The sequence below is a fragment of the Athalia rosae genome, chromosome 8 (assembly GCF_917208135.1).
Source record: "Athalia rosae chromosome 8, iyAthRosa1.1, whole genome shotgun sequence".
Classification (NCBI taxonomy): Eukaryota; Metazoa; Arthropoda; class Insecta; order Hymenoptera; family Athaliidae; genus Athalia; species Athalia rosae.
In genome coordinates this window covers 7,546,740-7,564,865 of record NC_064033.1, presented here as the reverse complement: position 1 = coordinate 7,564,865, position 18,126 = coordinate 7,546,740, and the positions used below count along the sequence as shown (strand labels likewise).

Here is an 18,126-nt window from a genome sequence, read left to right as displayed (position 1 = left end):
TACCTCTAACTCGGGTATTGAATTTGTTAAATAATTTTATATCATTTATATCCTTATTTTTAGGATCGCATTATTCATCAATCATTGGCATTAATAAAATCAGTTCAAAAGTGTAATTTACCTATCAACATTTCATTTTCGACATCAACTTCCCCATCGTTCTTTATTTAATCGAGGTAAGAGTTATTCTTTCATTTCATAACTATCAGAGCGACATCATTATCTCCATATAGACTATTTCGGAAGATCCTGATTAATCCCAGTCCATATCTCCTCCTTATCCCCTAATTCGTAATTCTCTCTCCCCGCTTACACTAGCGAGGTCGCGAAACCTTCTTTTCTCTTTAATTCTCTCCTCGCCTAAACTGGCGAGGTTGCAAATTCTCTTTCTCCCCTCGCCTTCACTGGTGAGGTCGTGAACCGCTCTCCTTCCATTTCCTTGTTTGCAAACCATTTATCTATCACCTCGAAATCTGCTACGTTTTTCCCAACTTCCCTGTCTTCGCCGGGTCAAGGCGAAGTCTCACCACCCATGTACTACTCTTAGATGTTCCAGACCAAAGCCGAAAGAAATAGGAAATACCGCAAACGTGGAGGTGTCAAAGTACGGAAGCGTAAACAGGCCGCAATAGCACGGGATCTAAATCAGATCAACGAACTAATAGAGTTGGCATATAAAACAGCCAATCTCTCCGAATCCACAACCTTATCACACAACCAGATTGACTCTACCTGCCCCTTTTCGCCGCCAACACCTCAAAGTTCTCATTCCCCAGGTGACAGTCCTTCACCTACCGACACCTTGTCTCCGGTACTTTTACCACAGTTTTCGAAACACCAGCATTTCACCAATCACCCCACAAGTCATCAGGGTACATCCACCTCCCCTGCATCCCCCGAAGTCATCGACCTTACTACGGAACCCGACACCTATTCACCGGGTGTACCTCACATCACCTCCATCCAAACCATCACCCATACCCGATATACTCTGCTCCGCTCAGTCACATTTTAACCATTCACACCCGCTACGCCTCAAGACCGCTCTTAACTCCCATAAACAAACTTATATAAACCCAACCACTTACACATATTACTATCTTAATTCGCCTATCCACTCCGTCGTCAGAGCAACAATAACTGGTACCTAGAATTGTAATAGTAGAAATAACGTCTATAAACATACGTCCTTCGGACCCCTCCTATTGACTACTTATATCGAGTCACTCTCCGGACGTGACACGAGATCGAACCTCGTCAGGCTTCTCTCACGCCTCTTAATCGAACCGGAAATGATGGTTCAGCATTTCGTCCATAGTTGCCAACCATCCAACCTCCAAAATTCAACGGAGAGCTTCTTGAGTGGCAATCTTTTAAAAATATGTTCATATCCGTTGTCAACAAGGAAGGTGTCAACGAGATTGACAAGATGCACTATCTTCTCCAAAGCCTGCCTTACTCTCTCGTTGCTAACGTGGAGATAATAGACATTGCATTTGCCACGGCCTGGCAAACTCTGACCACTAGGTATGAAAACAAGCGAGTATTGATCACGGCTTAACTGAACAAACTGTTTAGCATACCTAAAATGGCGTCGCGATCCGCCAAAGAGATCAACTACATCATGAACACTACGTCTGAGGTTTTCAACGCCCTGAACGCTCTTGGATCGCCAGTCAATCAATGGGATCACATTATTGTGCACTACATTACCCAAAAGCTGGATCCTCTGACTCGAGAGGACTGGGAAATCACGCTTGGAGCTGCCACAGATTTTCCGACCTATGAGCGCCTCAAAAGCTTCTTGCTAGCCCGTGCACGAGCTCTTGAAGCCATGGAAGGACGTCTCCCAGTAAAACCACGTGACCCCAAGGCCAAAAGGAATTCCTCGAGTGGTAGTAAAGCTACCTACGGTTCCAAGCTATCATCTGCGCATGTCCATATGGCCAGTTCATCATTGCAGAACACCACTACGGTCACTGGACAGTTTGCTACACCACAATCACCTCCTGGATTGATCGCTGGAGGACCTCCAAGACCACAACGTTCTTGTTCGTGCTGTGGTGAAGCACACTTCATCGTATCGTGCCCAACGTTTCAAAACTTATCGCCGAACGAGCGTCAGCAGCAAATTACCTCCAAGTCGTTGTGTCCCAACTGTCTTGGACCACATTCTTTCGAGAATTATTGCAGCATAAAACGCTGTCGGTTCTGCCAAGCAGCGCATCATTTCATGCTGCATAACTCTACGCTTCTCAGCTCAGCATCACTTTCCTCTAACGGACTGATAAATCCCCAATCTACTGCTTCTTAACAGGCAGCTCAGAATACGTCATTCTGACTACCTGATGTCTCATCTGCTAGCACACCAACATCAACCTCATCATCGCCCATCGCATCATCGTCCTCGCCATCGCCTATCGCTGCATCGCTACTCTCGTCGCAACAAGATCGCTCTTCGTGCTACACAGCCTCATCATCAAGACCGCTGGTGTTGTTGGCTACAGCATGAGCTCTCATCGTATCACCAACAAATCGTCCTCGCCCAGTACGTTTGCTGATTGATCCAGGGTCAAAACTATCGCTAATCTCTCTGTAGCTCGCACGCCAGCTGGATCTGAAACCTTCCAAATCACGTATCCCGATTATTGGAGTAGGAAGTGTACCTTCAGGATCAACCAAGGGTGCTGTTGATATAACTTTACGATCCAATCATTCTGACGACCAGATTGATCTACATGTGCATGTAACGCAGTCTCTTACTGTTTAACTACCTCCAGCTGTCATTACAGGTCAATCCTGGAACCACATTGCAGATATCACCAGGTCGGATTGACATCCTCATTGGAGCTGACTCCTATGGCTCAATCATTAAACCTGGAGTAATCACGGGAAACCCGAACCAGCCCATCGCCATTCAGACTGTCTTTCGATGGGCTGTTTTTGGACCAGCTGGTCCATCTTCTATCACCGCGCCTGCACATCAAGGTCACCTCATTTCAAACTTGCAGCTTCACGAACTTGTTTCGAGATTTTGGGAGCAGGAAGAAGTTCCAGCGTCTCACCAAGAATCTCTCAGTGCTGAAGAAGTCGAGTGTGAAGCTCACTTCATCGCCACGCACTCTCGCGACAGCTGCGGTCGCTACATCGTGCGATTGCCCTTCAAATCCAATGCTCCTCCACTTGGATACTCGAAAGGTATCGCACAACGATCTCTATCTCGACTACTTCATCGCATCGTCCATCAACCTAATCTTCACCGCTTGTACACGGAGTTTCTCACCGAATACGAGTCCCTGGGTCACATGGAGAAAGTCCAATAGCCAACTGCTTCAGCCGATGTCTATTAACTGCCTCATCACGGAGTGATGCGGAATACCAAGATCCGTCTGGTGTTCAATGGCTCTAGTAAGACAACATCAGGCTATTCTCTCAACGAGCTGCTTCATGTTGGTCCCAAGACTCAGAATGACATCTTTAACGTGCTTTTGTATGTCCGACGTCATCGCGTCATCTTCACAACTGACGTGGAGAAGATGTTTCGCACTAATTTCTACTGAAGACCACCCCGAGTTCTTTCCTTAGAAGTCCTCAACTTTCACTAACAACTTCTCCTCGACATTCTCGTCAAACCACTTGTTCAAGTTTGTTGTTTGTAGAACCACAACATTTTTGGTATTGAAGAATTTGCGTTCCGTCATAATTTCGGAATTTCTAACAATTTGAAATTTGCAACACAAAACCACATTTGCCCTCAGACTATGGTTTCTCTGTACAGCTGTTCTGAGTCTCACGGTAATCACAGTTCTCGAGTCTTCTAAAAAAATCCGTCAGATCCCTGTGACGCAAATTCAACACAGCTCCGGTTCTGATGCGTCCCTCAAAAGCTGTGTCCAAATCTTCCCACTGCACTCAATCGCTTCTTCTTTGTTTTTGCCCACCTTCACCAGTTTTTTCTAATTGTTGGAACTTAACTTTCAAAGTCTGGAGAATTCCAATCGTTGGTCATATTTTTGTTTTTTAGCCTGCGGTCAAGCAACTTTTTCTTAAAATTTTCAACAATCTAATGTTTTGAGTTCCGTATTTCACCCACTTCTGAGTTTCTGCCGCCGATGATTCGTTTCCGAGGAGTTTGTAAGCTTCTTCCATGAAGGAAATGAGTTTTAAACACTTTTCGGAATTTATGTTGAAGGTGGTCTGTATGTCATCGAGTCGAAACGTGAAATGACCATCACACATCGTTGGAGATCCGTATATCTATAATACAACGGAGGTGGCTTCACATGCAGTTCTGAGAATTGGACGTTCGATTTTTTCATCCATGCAACTCAGACTGTTAGTAGCGATAGAGTCAAAATCAACGATCTTCGATTCGAGGGTTCAGATTTGAACAGATTCAAGTTTACATCTTCAAGGGCTTCTGCTGCAGGTGGGACCACTTCTAGCGTCAAGTCACATGGGTTGAGTTTATCGTAAACAAAGAAAAGAATCTGTAGACACCACGAAAGCTTCGGTTGTGTACGTGTACTACTGCATCAGTTATCGATATTAGATGAAGCAATGAGTTTTATTCCTGGAAAGAGCTTCGAAGAGTGAAGAACTTATGTATTTTGAAGATTTGTCGAAGGCTTGTGCGTTTCGTATTTCTGTAAGAGTGGAGTGTAAAAGTGAGACAAAAGGGAAATAATTATGTTTTCGAAGTGAAATTCTTAATTGCGCTTCTACTTGTACGTACGTTATGGTGAAAATGTAATATCTTTCAACTTTTGTAGATCCGACATGAACAACAATGTCTACGTTCTATTCGAGGGGGTATACGTTCTCCATATATGGGCTGCGTACTATCACCCGCAACGATAACTAGTCTGATCGAACGCGCTACGGCATTGGCAAACATACCTGAAAACGAGAATAGTTGTATTTATTTTATTGCGGCAGAGATTCTATGTGCATTCGGACAATGCGTTGATGGCACTTGGATGTTCAAAAAGTGTCGCAGACCCTTCATTCTGATTGTTCGTGGTGAAGAACGCTTTGGCCTGGACAGCGATTCAGATAACGACGACGACGATGAAAATTTCGACGATCAAGATAATCCAGAGCTTGATGAGGGGTGCTACGCCGACTGATTTACACAACAACAACACCAGAAAAGTTTCTATAACATGATTCTTAATAATACAAAAAGTTTTTCAGTATAGTTCTAGTAATACAAGGTTCTCTTAGTACAGTTCTAATGGTACAAAGTTTTTAAAGCTGTCTTACAATTAGGTGTGCGTAAATATATATATTTTTTTTTGAAAAATTTGTCATCCTATTGTTGTAGTACAAAGTTTTTCAAGCTATTTAACATATTTTTCTGAATATTTTTTACAAATATACTTATGTAAAAAATGTTGATAAAATAAAAAAAATGACAAGATTGTTTGACAATAATTGAATGTAGTTGAATTCCATCTTGTGGTACTGGCCTCCAAGGTACTTCAGCTCCAATTGTCCTCTTGATACCGATTCCAGCATTTGGTCGAACAAACTGCCATCTCCAGCGAAGGTGTCATCCCCCGCAAAGAGTGTGCGAGCCAAGCGGGTAGGCAAATACACGCTGTATTCGTTTCCAACATCCACCACCACCTTAGGTCCATATCTTGTCTGGACTTTGCGGAGTTCGCTCATTTTGTAGATTTTGTTTACTTCGAGTTCGGTCAGTTTTTTTGTTGGGAGAAATTTCTCCAACCAGGCTACTTTGTTTAGTTACGACGAATCAATTTTTTTTTAATTTTTGTTCGTATTATTTGGCTCTGAATCTACTTCTTCACTAACATTCGACAGTTCGCTTCGGAATTGTTGTGATCGTCGTTTGATTTACTTTTCTCAATATTCCACCAAAAAAAATTCACCTAACAATGATGAGCTTGGTCGATCACTTACAATGGGTGAGTGTGCTGAGCCACTCGAATTCACTTTTCTCAATGTTCCACAAAAAAAATTCACTCGACAATGATGAGCTTGGTCGATCACTTGCAAAAGGTGAGTGTGCTGAGCGACTGTGCTTGAATAGTACGTTGTCTAGAAGTGTTCCGATTATATACTCTAGCCCTTAACCCCTCTATAACAGTTAGAAATCCGTTATTGTTTATGAATAAAGTAACTAACGCATCGGTGACCCGCCTGACCGTCGGTTCTTTCCCGGCGGGGTGGAGTACGAGGGATCGAGAGGACCAGTTAGATGACCCCCAAAGTTTCGGTCGAAGCGAGTTCGAACCTACCCGCCGACGCTCCGGAATTTGTTTGTTAACAATAACAACGACACCGACGATCACCCCATGTAAAATGAGCCGCTTCGATCGGAAGATTCGACGAAAAAAAATATCTACGAATTCCTTTCATCTCGGCGATAGCGAGGAAGAGAAGGGCAGAGGGGGCTGTGGGTCAAAACCGCCAGTGTTTTCGAAAGAAACCGCCGGCACATCGCGCAACGACGCAAAACGAAAGAAACAAAATGGCTACCTCGCCAACGGGGGAGGGGAATCGACGAATCGACGGTGAGACACGTTGCGTCTCGGCTGACGGGTTTGCGTATTAGCTAGATTGTGGGTAATGCAGGAATTTTCATCCAGAACCCCCCTTGTGTATCTACTCAGGGCAAAATAGTTGAGATACTACGAATTGAATCAGACTCATATGGTGATACGGAAATTTCATTCATCCTAGACAGGTGACAATTCCCTGTACGTTTGGCATTCGCGATCAAAATGAATAAGTCTTGAGGACAAAGTTTCGACCACGTCGTATCGTATATTAATCGCCTGATTTTGGGACATGGGCAACTGTATCTGGCACTTTCATGCTGTAGATCAAAAAAAGGTATAAAAATACGGATGAAAAACAAGGAGAGAGCTATAAGAAATATTGTATACAAAGAGATCCTCAATAATTGAAGTTCAAAATTGGCTCATGTCAGATGCATGCGACTGCTCTCCAGTCACGCATGTGACGAAAGTCATTGAACAATAAGTACAAGAAAGCTTATTACAGTGATAAGCGGCTATCTTCAGCGTTTTCATCATTATGACCCGTAATTGAAAGGCAGAAATCAATATAAGTGATCAGTGGCTGTTTTTAGCGCCACACAGGTGAACTGAAAGACCTAGACGTCGAAAACTATGAAGCGCACAACCTGGACGTCAAGAACCACTTGGCGGACGACCTGGAAATCGAAAATTATGGAGTGCATAATCTAGAAATCGAAAACCATAAAGCGGACGACCCAGACGTCGAAAACTATGGGGCGGGTGACCTGGACATCGAAAACTATGGAGCGGATGACCTGAAGGTCGAAAACTATGAAACGGAACATCTAGACGTAGTGAATCATGGATCAATCGTAGTCAACCTTAGAAACAATAAAACTTTTGTGACGGACGTCAGAAAAAATTATTTGGATGACTTCGGCGTTTAAAACATGAGAAAAAAATTCGGTAGTGATGGAACTTCAAAACGATGGAGCGGTGGAGGTCGCAATTAAATCGGAGGTAATCGAGCGAGGCTGCAGATTGAAGGAAAAGGAGAAGTAAAGATAGAATAAAAAGACTTCATCTTTCAAACTATTAATCGAGAATCGCGAGTAATTTCACCAAGTTGTACTTGTTATTAACGAATAATTTTCAAGGAGATGACTAATCTGCTGAATATTTCTTATTCTGCTGAATGACGAGAAATGCGATGCATCATCAGATATAAGGTACACTCATCGCATTCTATTTGTCTAGAAAAATCATGCTATAGTAACAATATGAGAACGAATCGTTTGATCCGCTTGAATCTGCTGATCAGATGCTTTGAGCTTACATATACATTTCAAGCCCCTTTTCAATTTGATTGATTTCTCGCTATTCAAATACCAATATACCTATGCAAAATTTCTTATGAAAAACATTTTTCTCAGGAATGAATAAAGATCATTCGGAAGAAATCAAAAAATAGAAATAGATGTATGATATGAATATTGTGCGTAGACGGAGATCAATTATTTCGCTTTTCGCTCTATTTTCAGTATACATATAAAAACATCCTGTAATACATATGAGTACGATAATAACAATAGTAATGTGTATTCTATGAACGCTGTTCCGTTCGCTACATCGTTTTTGACGTAAAGGCAATCGCTTCATAATCTTTGCCATCTGGGTCCTCGGCTTCATAAATTACGACGTCCAGGTTGTGTACCAGCAAACACGGGGGTTGGAATAAATTTGGCCATATACTGACAAAGCGAGCGCAGAGTGCAAGCGTCAGATGCGCGCAGCGCCAAGCGGGGTGAGCGTGTAAGGCGCGCAAGGGCGAAGCCCCTAGTTACCCAACAAAATGGGTAGGCTTTACAGAATAGGCAGTTTTTTGTCTTCTGAAGTGTGACTATACAGTTTTCTTTTTTCCTTTTTTTTTCATTTTTTTTTTTATTTTTTTTTTTTCTCTTCAATTCTAGCAATCGATGTGTCAAGGCGGTAAGACGTTCAACGGCGTTATTATTTAGGTTCGTTCTCGTGTTATGCAACTAAAAGCAACTGAAGGAAAGGATTCGAAGCGATGAAAGGTGATTTAGAGGTTGTCGATGAATATGATGTGAAATATGTTTATTTGCCAAGCCCGGGGAGGCTTACAGGCTTCATCAGACGTGGGTAAGTCTCGATTAGTAATGATTATTATTGACTACAAGTTTGTTTGAGAATAACTATAGAATAACCGATCCAGGATTTCGGTGTTTGACTAAGGAACTATGTTCTGGAAAACCGTACTGTTTGGTTCTCAGTTCGGAAGTGATTTCAATATAAAGATTAGGAATAAGGTAAACTCGGCTTATTCAAAGAGGGGGTAGGTAAAGTGGGAGTGCACGTGTAGCTGACAGAATGCGAACCGGGAAGTCGTTGCAGTCGTTGCACTTGCATGTCATGCTGATGCAAGCACGAGCAATGACCGATGGCAATTGAAATAGTCAGGCAGGAAAAAGTATATCAAGTAACATCCGGTAGAATTGGTGGTAATAATTGATCTGTATTGGGAATTGGTAAGAATGGTTGGGCGAGACGTTTGGACCATGGTCCGGACGTAACAGCGGACGATTTGGGGGAAAAAATTCAGAATTCTTGCAAAGCAATATAACATTTACCCGCCAACGACTACGTATAGTCCAGATCGACCAAGAGAAAGCTACTCTGAAAAGTCCAACATTTGTTTTCGAACGGGTTTGGCCGCAAAAAATTCTTGACATTTGGAAAACTCATATTTCGCAATATAACTTTTTTTCCCAAAATTTTTCGGAAAAAGTTTTCTCACAAAAGTTGTTCGTTGTAACAAGATCTAAATCATAATTTCAATTTTCAAATGTTCCAGAATTTAGTTCACTTGTAAATTGCACGCAAACACGGAAATTTTTTTTTCGATTTTTTCGAATAACTTGATCAACAATCAACTTGTGGTATCGTAATTGATGGAGCAGTAATTTCAATCCTTTCCCCAAAGAATAGTCAAAGATTCGCTTATCTGGGTTTCATAGTTGAGTAACAATACTTGACGAGACAAAATCCGCGGATTGCCCATACTTTTCCACGAACGATCGTCACGTGGTACCAAAACATCGTGAATGTAGTTTTCCATGAGTACTTTCTAGATACAAGAGAAAAAAAATTTGTTCATCCATAAAACACGAGTTCTTCTGCGATTTTAAAATTTTTTCTCTCAAACAAACAGAGATATTTTCGATAATTGAACCCGAATTTGAATAAATCTTGACAGATTCTTTTTGTTCTTCCTTCACTGAGTGTTTGAAAAAAAAAAACTGAATTTGTTAATAAAAACCGGAGATAACCGTATTTGGAATTTAGGTGATATTTATTGCTGTACTCAATATTAATAAACGAAAAAAATATAGAAATTCGTCAAATACTCCAAGGAATAACCATGAATTATTTCAACATCGTAGATGTAGTTTGAAATAATGAAAAAAATCGTTGAACATAGTTGAACGCTTCGAGCCGTGCTCGATCGGTTGAAATGCATGGTGAGGGATGCCGAGTCACGTGGTAGAAGGGTCGAGCGACGCGGGCTGACCGATTACTTAACAAATAATCCTTTCCGTTAATAATTGTGGTGGATGATAATTTTTTCTTTCTAAACTTACTTTTGTTTTTCTCAACTTTCTGAAAACCCACTTGTATCTTCGATTTTACCTATATTGAGCCTTTTTCGAAAAACTTCATATGAATTGTTACGCTGGGGAAAATTTCTTCACGGAATCTCAGCGTATACGCATCGCATGGTCCGATAGGTAGGTTAGTGCCAATCGAGTAGGGCTGCTGTCGCGCTATCATGACGTCATGACCAACGTCATGATGTTTGACAGTATTACGTCCCGGCGTACCAAAAATTCAACTGCTGTGAAAACGATTGTTATTATATTATTATATTGACTTGCTTCATTTTAATTACTGCTCTTATCGATTGTTACATTTCGATTTCACTTACGCCTCCTTGGAATCATCAAGTCGTGCAGAACCGAAAGCGGTTCTGCATAAAAATAATATGCGACGAAAGGAATAGCTGACAGTAATCCTAAACCCTGCAGCTGCAATTTAGAGTTAGTATAAAGTAGATCACGTAGACAAACGACATGATATTAGGGATAGGAAAACGGCTACTGGAGTGAAGGGGGACAGGATGATGCACCGCTTGCACCTCTCCTTTTGTTTTTCGGATATACGGGCCCCGAACCAAAAATCATAATCATTCGCTGTTTTTAAGTCGCGAGGTGCGCCTGTGTTTTGGTCCGATCGGAGTAAAGTCCAGAGTTGGAGTCCGGAAATCTGCGGAGTGAAGGCCCAAAGTGATATCCGATCGTTAAAAGTTTGAAAATATCAACGTAGTGCCGCTCAGAAGACACAAAATCAATCGTTATCAATTTTCCTTTTTCTTTTATTTTTTTATTTTTTTCCTAAATTCCGAACGTTAAGAGTGAGCTCGAGTGGGGCGTTCTCCAGTCAGCCGAATCCAGTGAGGGTTGCAGTGAAGCCGTTCATCAGCTCACCTTTCTGCGAACGGTATCGTTGCAACAGAATTGTTCACTTTTCCTCTCTCCTGACGTATGTGTTGTCGCCGCCGTTTTTCCAAATTTCTTAATCCAGCCCAGGCTCGCTCATCGAATAGTCGTAATAGAGAGATAATTGGTTCCTTAGTCAAGATATTTGGTTCCTGATTCCTCCGTCGCATATTTAGTTAATGCCTACTAAGATTTAGTAATCGGAATCAGCTGTAATAATCAGTGTAATCATTAAATGACATCGGGGTATTGGTCAAACGATACGATTCTTTAGTTCATTCATCCTAACCCCGAACATTCCCAATTGAAAGTAGCAGACGCCTCCATAAGAAGATATCGTGCGGTCCTGTACAGGACCTGCAGAGAGGACCCCATTACCTTCCGCTTATTTTAACGTGAGTGGAAATTTACTTTTTTTTAGTTTATTTGTGTTGTCGCGTGGGGAATCTACCCATAGAGCCGAACCGCTCGGGCCTTGCCCTCACGTAACAACAGCGAGCAGTCGGCCGCCTCCCCTTCACGCGACCTTCAGACTCTTCGTCAGATGTCCTTGACGTCTGTCAATCTGACGTTGCCTAGTTGGGTGTTATTATTGTAAATAACAGTCTGTTCAGAACTAGCAAAGAGAGCGCATCGCACCTTTTCTGAATAAAACATACTTCTTGCAAATCCATTCCCCTGACCCACTTATTCCTACTGCGGTTATCCGCCCGGAGCAACAGTATTAATTCAAAATATTGCTGTAAGTTATCTTAAAATCATATTTAATGTTTTTATAACAATAAAAACAAATATTGTCCCCGTTCAATAGGTCTTCTAGCAGATCACAGAGAAGGATTACGAAAGAAAACTGCAGCATATTTGATCCTAAATGAGCTACGCTCCGACCGTTAAGCTTAGACTTTTTTACTTTATATGTTGGGCGCCAAATCGTTTTAACGATTGATGAAATTTAATGAAATAAAAACTCTGTATCTCAGGGCGTTTGGAAATACATCCTGGGTGGACCGAATAAATTAGGAACCAAAGACACGTAGGAAGAAAGGATTGAACAAGGATATTGATTTTCATCAAGGAACAATAACTAAATTTGAACACTATAACAGGAATGTTCTTTACAGGAACAGGAGTATTTTGGATACAATATTTGGATTAATCTCCTAAGATTTATTAATCTAGGTGTGGGGGAAAAACTAGACAGGCAGAGAGGCCGAAGCTCGTTCCGCGATGCTGTTAATCACCCTTGTTTGTGGCTATACTCCTTTTTTACCGATTGAGGAATTTTTATCAAGCCTCTTGATCGCGATTATAAGCTTGAAGTTAAAGACTCTATTTATGTGACTCTACTCAGGAATATGGATTGTGTAATCCGGACAGGCAGAAAGACCGAGGTACGATCCGCGATGCCGGAACAGACAAAATCCAGAAAATGCGAACAAGTAAAATGGGAAGCCGAGACAGGCAGAAGGACCGAGGTACAATCCGCGATGCTGGTCAACCCGACCCTACAAACACATGAGAAAGCCGAGACAGGCAGAAAGACCGAAGTACGATCCGGGATGCTGGTCAACCAACTTGTAGATTAAAAACTGTCGAGTGGAAAGTCAGTGACTAACCACTCTTGGTGGGGTAGAGCACGATTGACATGGAAAATTGGGCAGTTTATTAAATTATCTCGGGAGATCTTCCCTAATGAGTGACCTACTTTGTTTTGGCCTTCTATCGGTCGTGAATTGGACCAATATATTTGATATTTGATCTTTCATCGCCATCACGGTTCCTACGGGGCATCCTTTTCTCAAAACAAATGAATACTTCCTCACGCATGGTCACCCATAAAACTTTATAAAATTAATTTTATTAGTTTTATATTAATTAATTCCATTTCTTATAAGCTAGGTAGGGACCATCGTACGCCACGTTACAATAAATACATTACGGGAATAATATTCGTTTCCATTTTTATAAGAACACTAGCTGTTGCCCGCGACTTCGTCCGCGTCAACAAACAGAATAAAATATTTTAAAGTACTTCTGCGTAAATTATATTTTTTGTTTTATTTTCTTGTGGCAGAAGAACATACTGATTTTCTCCGCAACCCGATCTTGACAACGCGACATATAATTGGCCGTGTGAAAAGCAGTCTTGACGTAAGTCAATTCCAACGTGTTTAAACGTTTGCCCCTGTGATTTATTAATTGTTACAGCAAAAGATAACTTAACAGGGAATTGAATTCTTTTAAAATTAAAAGGTAAATCATTTGGAATCATCGGAATCCGAGGTATAAGCCCTGTTTCACCGACTGCTGGACCAGTTAAAACGATTGCAACGATCACGTTATCACGCAGAAATTTGACTCGAAGTCGGGTTCCGTTACATAAATTTGGTGGTTTAAGGTTTCGGAGTAAAATTATTGGGGCACCTATTTTTAATTTGACGGAATGTGGGGGAAGGCCACTCGGGTTTAAAGAATTAAGAAACTCTTGTGGGTAATGGACCGCATCTTCAGGATCCATTACATTATCGATAGATGTGTAGGTAACTGTATCTCCTGGAAGTTTAGTTAAAATTTGATTGTTATTATCGTCAACGCTACTGTTTCTCGCCGCCAATATTGCTCTTTGACACATCCATTGATAATTTTTATTTTCTATTTCGACAATATTAGGATAAACTTTCGATATAAGTTCCTCAATGCTAGTCACTCTTTCTCCTAAATCGCGATCAATTTCAATTTTATTTTCAAAATGAGGTACTTTCCCGTCTCCTATTAAAAGTAACTTTGAAGAAAAATTTGTACTACCTCCCACCAAATGTGCTCTCATATTCGTAGATAGTTTTAAGGTATGAACAAATTTCCATAACGGGGAACTTTTAAGGCAAGACTTTACAATGTCTGCTCTAGTTCCTCTTACTATTACCGGTAGAGTTTGTCGAAAATCTCCAGCAAACATAACAGTAATACCACCCATGATTTTGTCACAGCTTCTAATATCTCTAAGAGTCCTATCTAGAGCCTCTACGTGAGCTCTATGGATCATGGTACATTCATCCCAGATTATTAAACTGACGTCTTGCAAAACTTTTCCCAAAGGGCCATTTTTACGAATAGAGCATACGCTATCTTGCTGTAAAGAAACAGTTAGAGGCAGTTTAAAAGTGGAATGAGCTGTGCGTCCACCTGCTAATAAAGTTGCGGCAATTCCTGACGACGCTACAGCTAAAGCGAGTTTTCCTTGAGACCTAACTTTTGCTAATATAAGATTAGTAATGAAAGTCTTGCCAGTTCCACCTGGAGCATCCAAAAAAAATATTTCTCCTTCATTAGAATGAACACTGTTCATAACACGGTTGTACGCCGTCACCTGGTCATTTACTAATTTCGGTTCATTTTCAGTAATATAATTATTTAATTCATTTACATCATACGGCTTTTGCAATGCTACGTCTAACGGATCCAAATTATTATGTGAATTGTTCCTTTTTGATGCAGGAAGTCCAAAATCAGTTAATGACTTATCACAAATCTCATGAAATCTCATCTCATCTTCAATTATGATAAGTCCAACATTGTATATATCATCACTATATGCTAATGTCATATCCTGATTCTCATTACGCATTCTGTTTAACAAATCTTCACATAAATCATTGCGAAATTTGTTCCATAAATCTAAGGGGTCAGATGGCTGGCAAAATATGAGGATGATGGTAAATAATTCTCTTAATTTTGTGGCTGGCTCGGATATGACAGCATCTGACATGGTCTTTTGCCAATGTTCATCTCCCTCCAGTAAACCCAATTCCTTGCAAGCGCTTTGATAAGTTTGGAAAATAACACCATTAACGGTCCTTAGATGTTCAAACGACATTGGACCGCGAACATGTTGCAGTAACATTCTTAAATAATAACATTCAGTTTATGTTGGATGAATGTTGTGAACACGGCCTAAAGTTATGTCTTTTTTTACACCGGGATATCCTTCAACATCTTGCCCACGTCTTCTTCTTGAAAATGAATTTCTTTCCCATACGTAATACTGGGGTACTTCGTGATACAAAATTTTTTTTGCAAAATCTTCTCTTTTACGAAGATCAAAGAACGCTGTCAGTGTCGTTGATGAAGTATTATTGACGCGATCTTGGAGATTTTCATTATCATAAAAATAAACTCTTTGTCCATTTTCCAAATGAACTGCTAAATGAACTACTGCCGGAAAACGTTCATGAATAGGAAATTGGAAAATTCTCCAGAGCGCTTCTGAGGAACTTATATAGCGACCATTTAGATATTTTTCTACTTCATCATTATTATTTTGTAAAGAAAATGTGGCTTGATCAGAGCCTTTATGAATATACTTACAGATGTACTTAATAGCTTTGACCGATTGACAAAACTCTACGTTAATGTGTGCATTGAAACTTCGTGATAGCACTGGATTATATGGCACAACCCACCTATTATCCACGCTCATTTCTGTACCTTTCACACGAATTATTGCGGTGTTTCCACCATTATCTGGAGACCTGCGCCTGTAAGTTGGGTAACCGTCATCCCCGGTTTGTGTTTCAGAAATAAAATGCCTTGGGTACTTTTTAGAACAAATGTTTTCTTTCATACATGGTGATGCAGGATTGTGAATTCCGCAACGACCATGTATCATATTTTTTATGATAATATTATAAAGAATTGGATCTTGCTGTTCATCAGGTATTTCAGCCGATATTATTGCATCTATAGAATCTGGTTGTACTTTGTTCGCCAGCCACAATAAAATGTGGGCGTGAGGTAAACCTCTTTTTTGCCATTCTACGCTGTAAACGAAGGCTTTCGATGGTCCAAAGATATTTTTCTTCGTTAATAGGTCTATCATTTTCTTGAGTTTTACATGAAATACTCTAGAAACCAAATCATGTCTGTCGTAAGAATTTTGATCAGGTAATAATTCAATTTTTATTTCTGGCCATTCGGGGTTACATGTGAATGTAATAAAGAGATCTGGTCTTCCAAACTTCCTAACATATGTCATGGCATCTTGACTTTTCACATTCATGTATCTGGGGGATCCTGTAAATGACGACGGCAGTATAACCTGCTGGCCAATGTTAGAAGCGTTTATATTGCCATCATCAACCACGGCATCTCTTAAATGAATGTACTCTTCTGCTCTCAATTTTTTTTGATTTCTTTTGATAAAGTCAAGCCTCTCAGAAATCATTTTTGCTGCCATATCAACACAATTTCGGTTGAATAACCCTTTGAAATAATGAATGCTGTTAAAGTCATTACTTCTAACCATGAGTCTAAAGGAATAAAACTGCATACATGATACAGTTTTAGATCTAGCAGCAGTATTCTGCTGTGGAATATTTATACAGTATCCGTCATTTCCAAAGGGAAACAGTGAAGGATATTGAAGTGGGTCATAAGATCTATGAATTTCAGAAACTCGTTGAAGTCGACCATCTCTCGCATTTAACACAATATCTCGGGGACCTTTGTCTTCATCTATCAAAAAAACAGCTACTTCATCTACTATGGGTGCATTATACCGACCTCGATGCCCGTTATGAGGTTTCACATCAGCATGAATAATAAGTTTCAAATCATCCGTTGGTCTATTTTCGAGATTATATTTAAAACTTTGAATATACGTATTATGATCGTGAAGATACGTTTGTAGAGCGTCGATAAGGTCGGTTTGCAAGGTTGGGTTAATATTTGAGCGCAAAGATACCTGATCTGCATGAGAAACAAAATATATTTGTAAAAATTCTGGTTGTGCACCTTCAGCTGGAAGTAAATTACCGATCAAATGATAAACTTGACCCTGGACTTTAAAAGTGGGCATAAAGTTTCCCTCACGAATTTCTTTGGCTCCAAATGAAGTCATCTGAAAAAGTGTATTATATTGTCTTGAGTGATTTAAAAAATGCTTTGAGGATGGATGTGAGCCTGATATCAATTCTTTAAAAACTAATGTTGGTTCCGGTATTTTAGGTATATTTACTTTGCCACCACTACAACATAGTCCAGGAGCTTCAGCTACCCATTTTTTTGCTTGGCATAAATTGCATATATTATCCATTCTGCCAATATCAGTATCATTTAGCTCAGCATAGTCAAGAGTACAATCATAAGCAGATGCAGAATTCAATGAATTATGTTGCCTGCGGGTTCTATTCCTTGCTGATCGTGCATTTTGCTGAGCTAATCGATGAGAACAGTCAGCACTTGATTCCCGTTCGCGGTTTGCCAAAGTTCGGGCATTCTGTGGGGCCGAACGTTGTGAACGTTCAGCACTTGATTCCCGTTCACGGTTTGCCAAAGTTCGGGAATTCTGTGAAGCCAAACGTTGGGAACGTGCAGCACTTGATTCCCGTTCACGGTTTGCCAAAGTTCGTGTATTCTGTGAAGCCAGACGTTAAGAACGCTCAGCACTTGATTCCCGTTCACGGTTTGCCAAAGTTCGGGAATTCTGTGAAGCCAAACGTTGGGAACGTTCAGCACTTGATTCCCGTTGTCGGTTTGCCGAAGTTCGGAAATTTTGTGAGGCCAACCGCTGCGAACGCTCAACGCTAGTTTCTCTAGCACGGTTTTGTTCATTGATCGCTCGTTGAGTATCCAACCTATGCATAGTTTCATCCGCTGTTTCATTGCTGCGCAAAAGTCGCAGCCGTTTTGCCGTAGCTGTCTGTCGTGAAAGCTGAGTTCTTTTTCTAGGCATTATGTTTACAAAAAAGATAAAAGAAAGAACGAAGAAATTGAAACCGTGTTTCGTAAAGTTTCTTTAAAAGTATTAGGTTTTATTACACGATGAGATATAGCCGAAACAACAAAATAAAAATACTATAAAATGAAATTTATAACGAAAGTTAAGATTAAAAAAAGAACAGAGAAAATTAAAACTTAAGTATTAGGTTATACTACAATATGAGATAGGTATAGCCAAAACAACAATAGAAAACTACCACAAAATAAATATTTATAACAAACGTGTTAATTACACAACGATATATCGCGAAAACGAAATG

At 40.4% G+C, this 18,126-nt stretch overlaps 2 protein-coding genes and 1 pseudogene across 2 annotated transcripts; 1 reads left to right on the top strand and 2 right to left on the bottom strand.

Annotated features, from left to right (window-relative positions):
* The first annotated feature begins 547 nt into the window (after window positions 1-547).
* On the top strand, window positions 548-3,323 carry LOC105683000. Its single transcript, XM_048659907.1, has 6 exons — window positions 548-943; window positions 1,319-1,527; window positions 1,579-2,263; window positions 2,365-2,548; window positions 2,658-2,746; window positions 2,793-3,323. Exons 1-6 carry the CDS (start codon window positions 548-550, stop codon window positions 3,321-3,323), a joined length of 2,094 nt encoding a protein of 697 aa, XP_048515864.1.
* Window positions 3,324-13,112: 9,789 nt separating this feature from the next.
* LOC105691033 lies at window positions 13,113-14,963 on the bottom strand (annotated as a pseudogene).
* A 48-nt stretch (window positions 14,964-15,011) lies between these two features.
* On the bottom strand, window positions 15,012-17,819 carry LOC105691032. The gene is made up of 4 exons (XM_048659906.1): window positions 17,653-17,819; window positions 17,411-17,570; window positions 17,103-17,363; window positions 15,012-16,985 (listed from the first exon to the last, which is right to left on the bottom strand). Exons 1-4 carry the CDS (start codon window positions 17,817-17,819, stop codon window positions 15,012-15,014), a joined length of 2,562 nt encoding a protein of 853 aa, XP_048515863.1.
* Between the last annotated feature and the right edge of the window lie 307 nt (window positions 17,820-18,126).

Excerpts from the sequence above, each read along its gene's own strand:
- LOC105691032 (XM_048659906.1), bottom strand. The coding sequence starts at position 17,819 with ATGCCTAGAAAAAGAACTCAGCTTTCACGACAGACAGCTACGGCAAAA. Across the intron at positions 17,364-17,410 it reads TTCCCGAACTTTGGCAAACC|AATGCCCGAACTTTGGCAAA; the intron begins GTGAACGGGAAT and ends TCGGCCCCACAG. Across the intron at positions 16,986-17,102 it reads TATGTTGTAGTGGTGGCAAA|ATGACTTCATTTGGAGCCAA; the intron begins GTAAATATACCT and ends ACACTTTTTCAG.
- LOC105683000 (XM_048659907.1), top strand. The coding sequence starts at position 548 with ATGTTCCAGACCAAAGCCGAAAGAAATAGGAAATACCGCAAACGTGGA. Across the intron at positions 1,528-1,578 it reads TGGCAAACTCTGACCACTAG|CATACCTAAAATGGCGTCGC; the intron begins GTATGAAAACAA and ends CAAACTGTTTAG. Across the intron at positions 2,747-2,792 it reads AGATTGATCTACATGTGCAT|GTCAATCCTGGAACCACATT; the intron begins GTAACGCAGTCT and ends CTGTCATTACAG.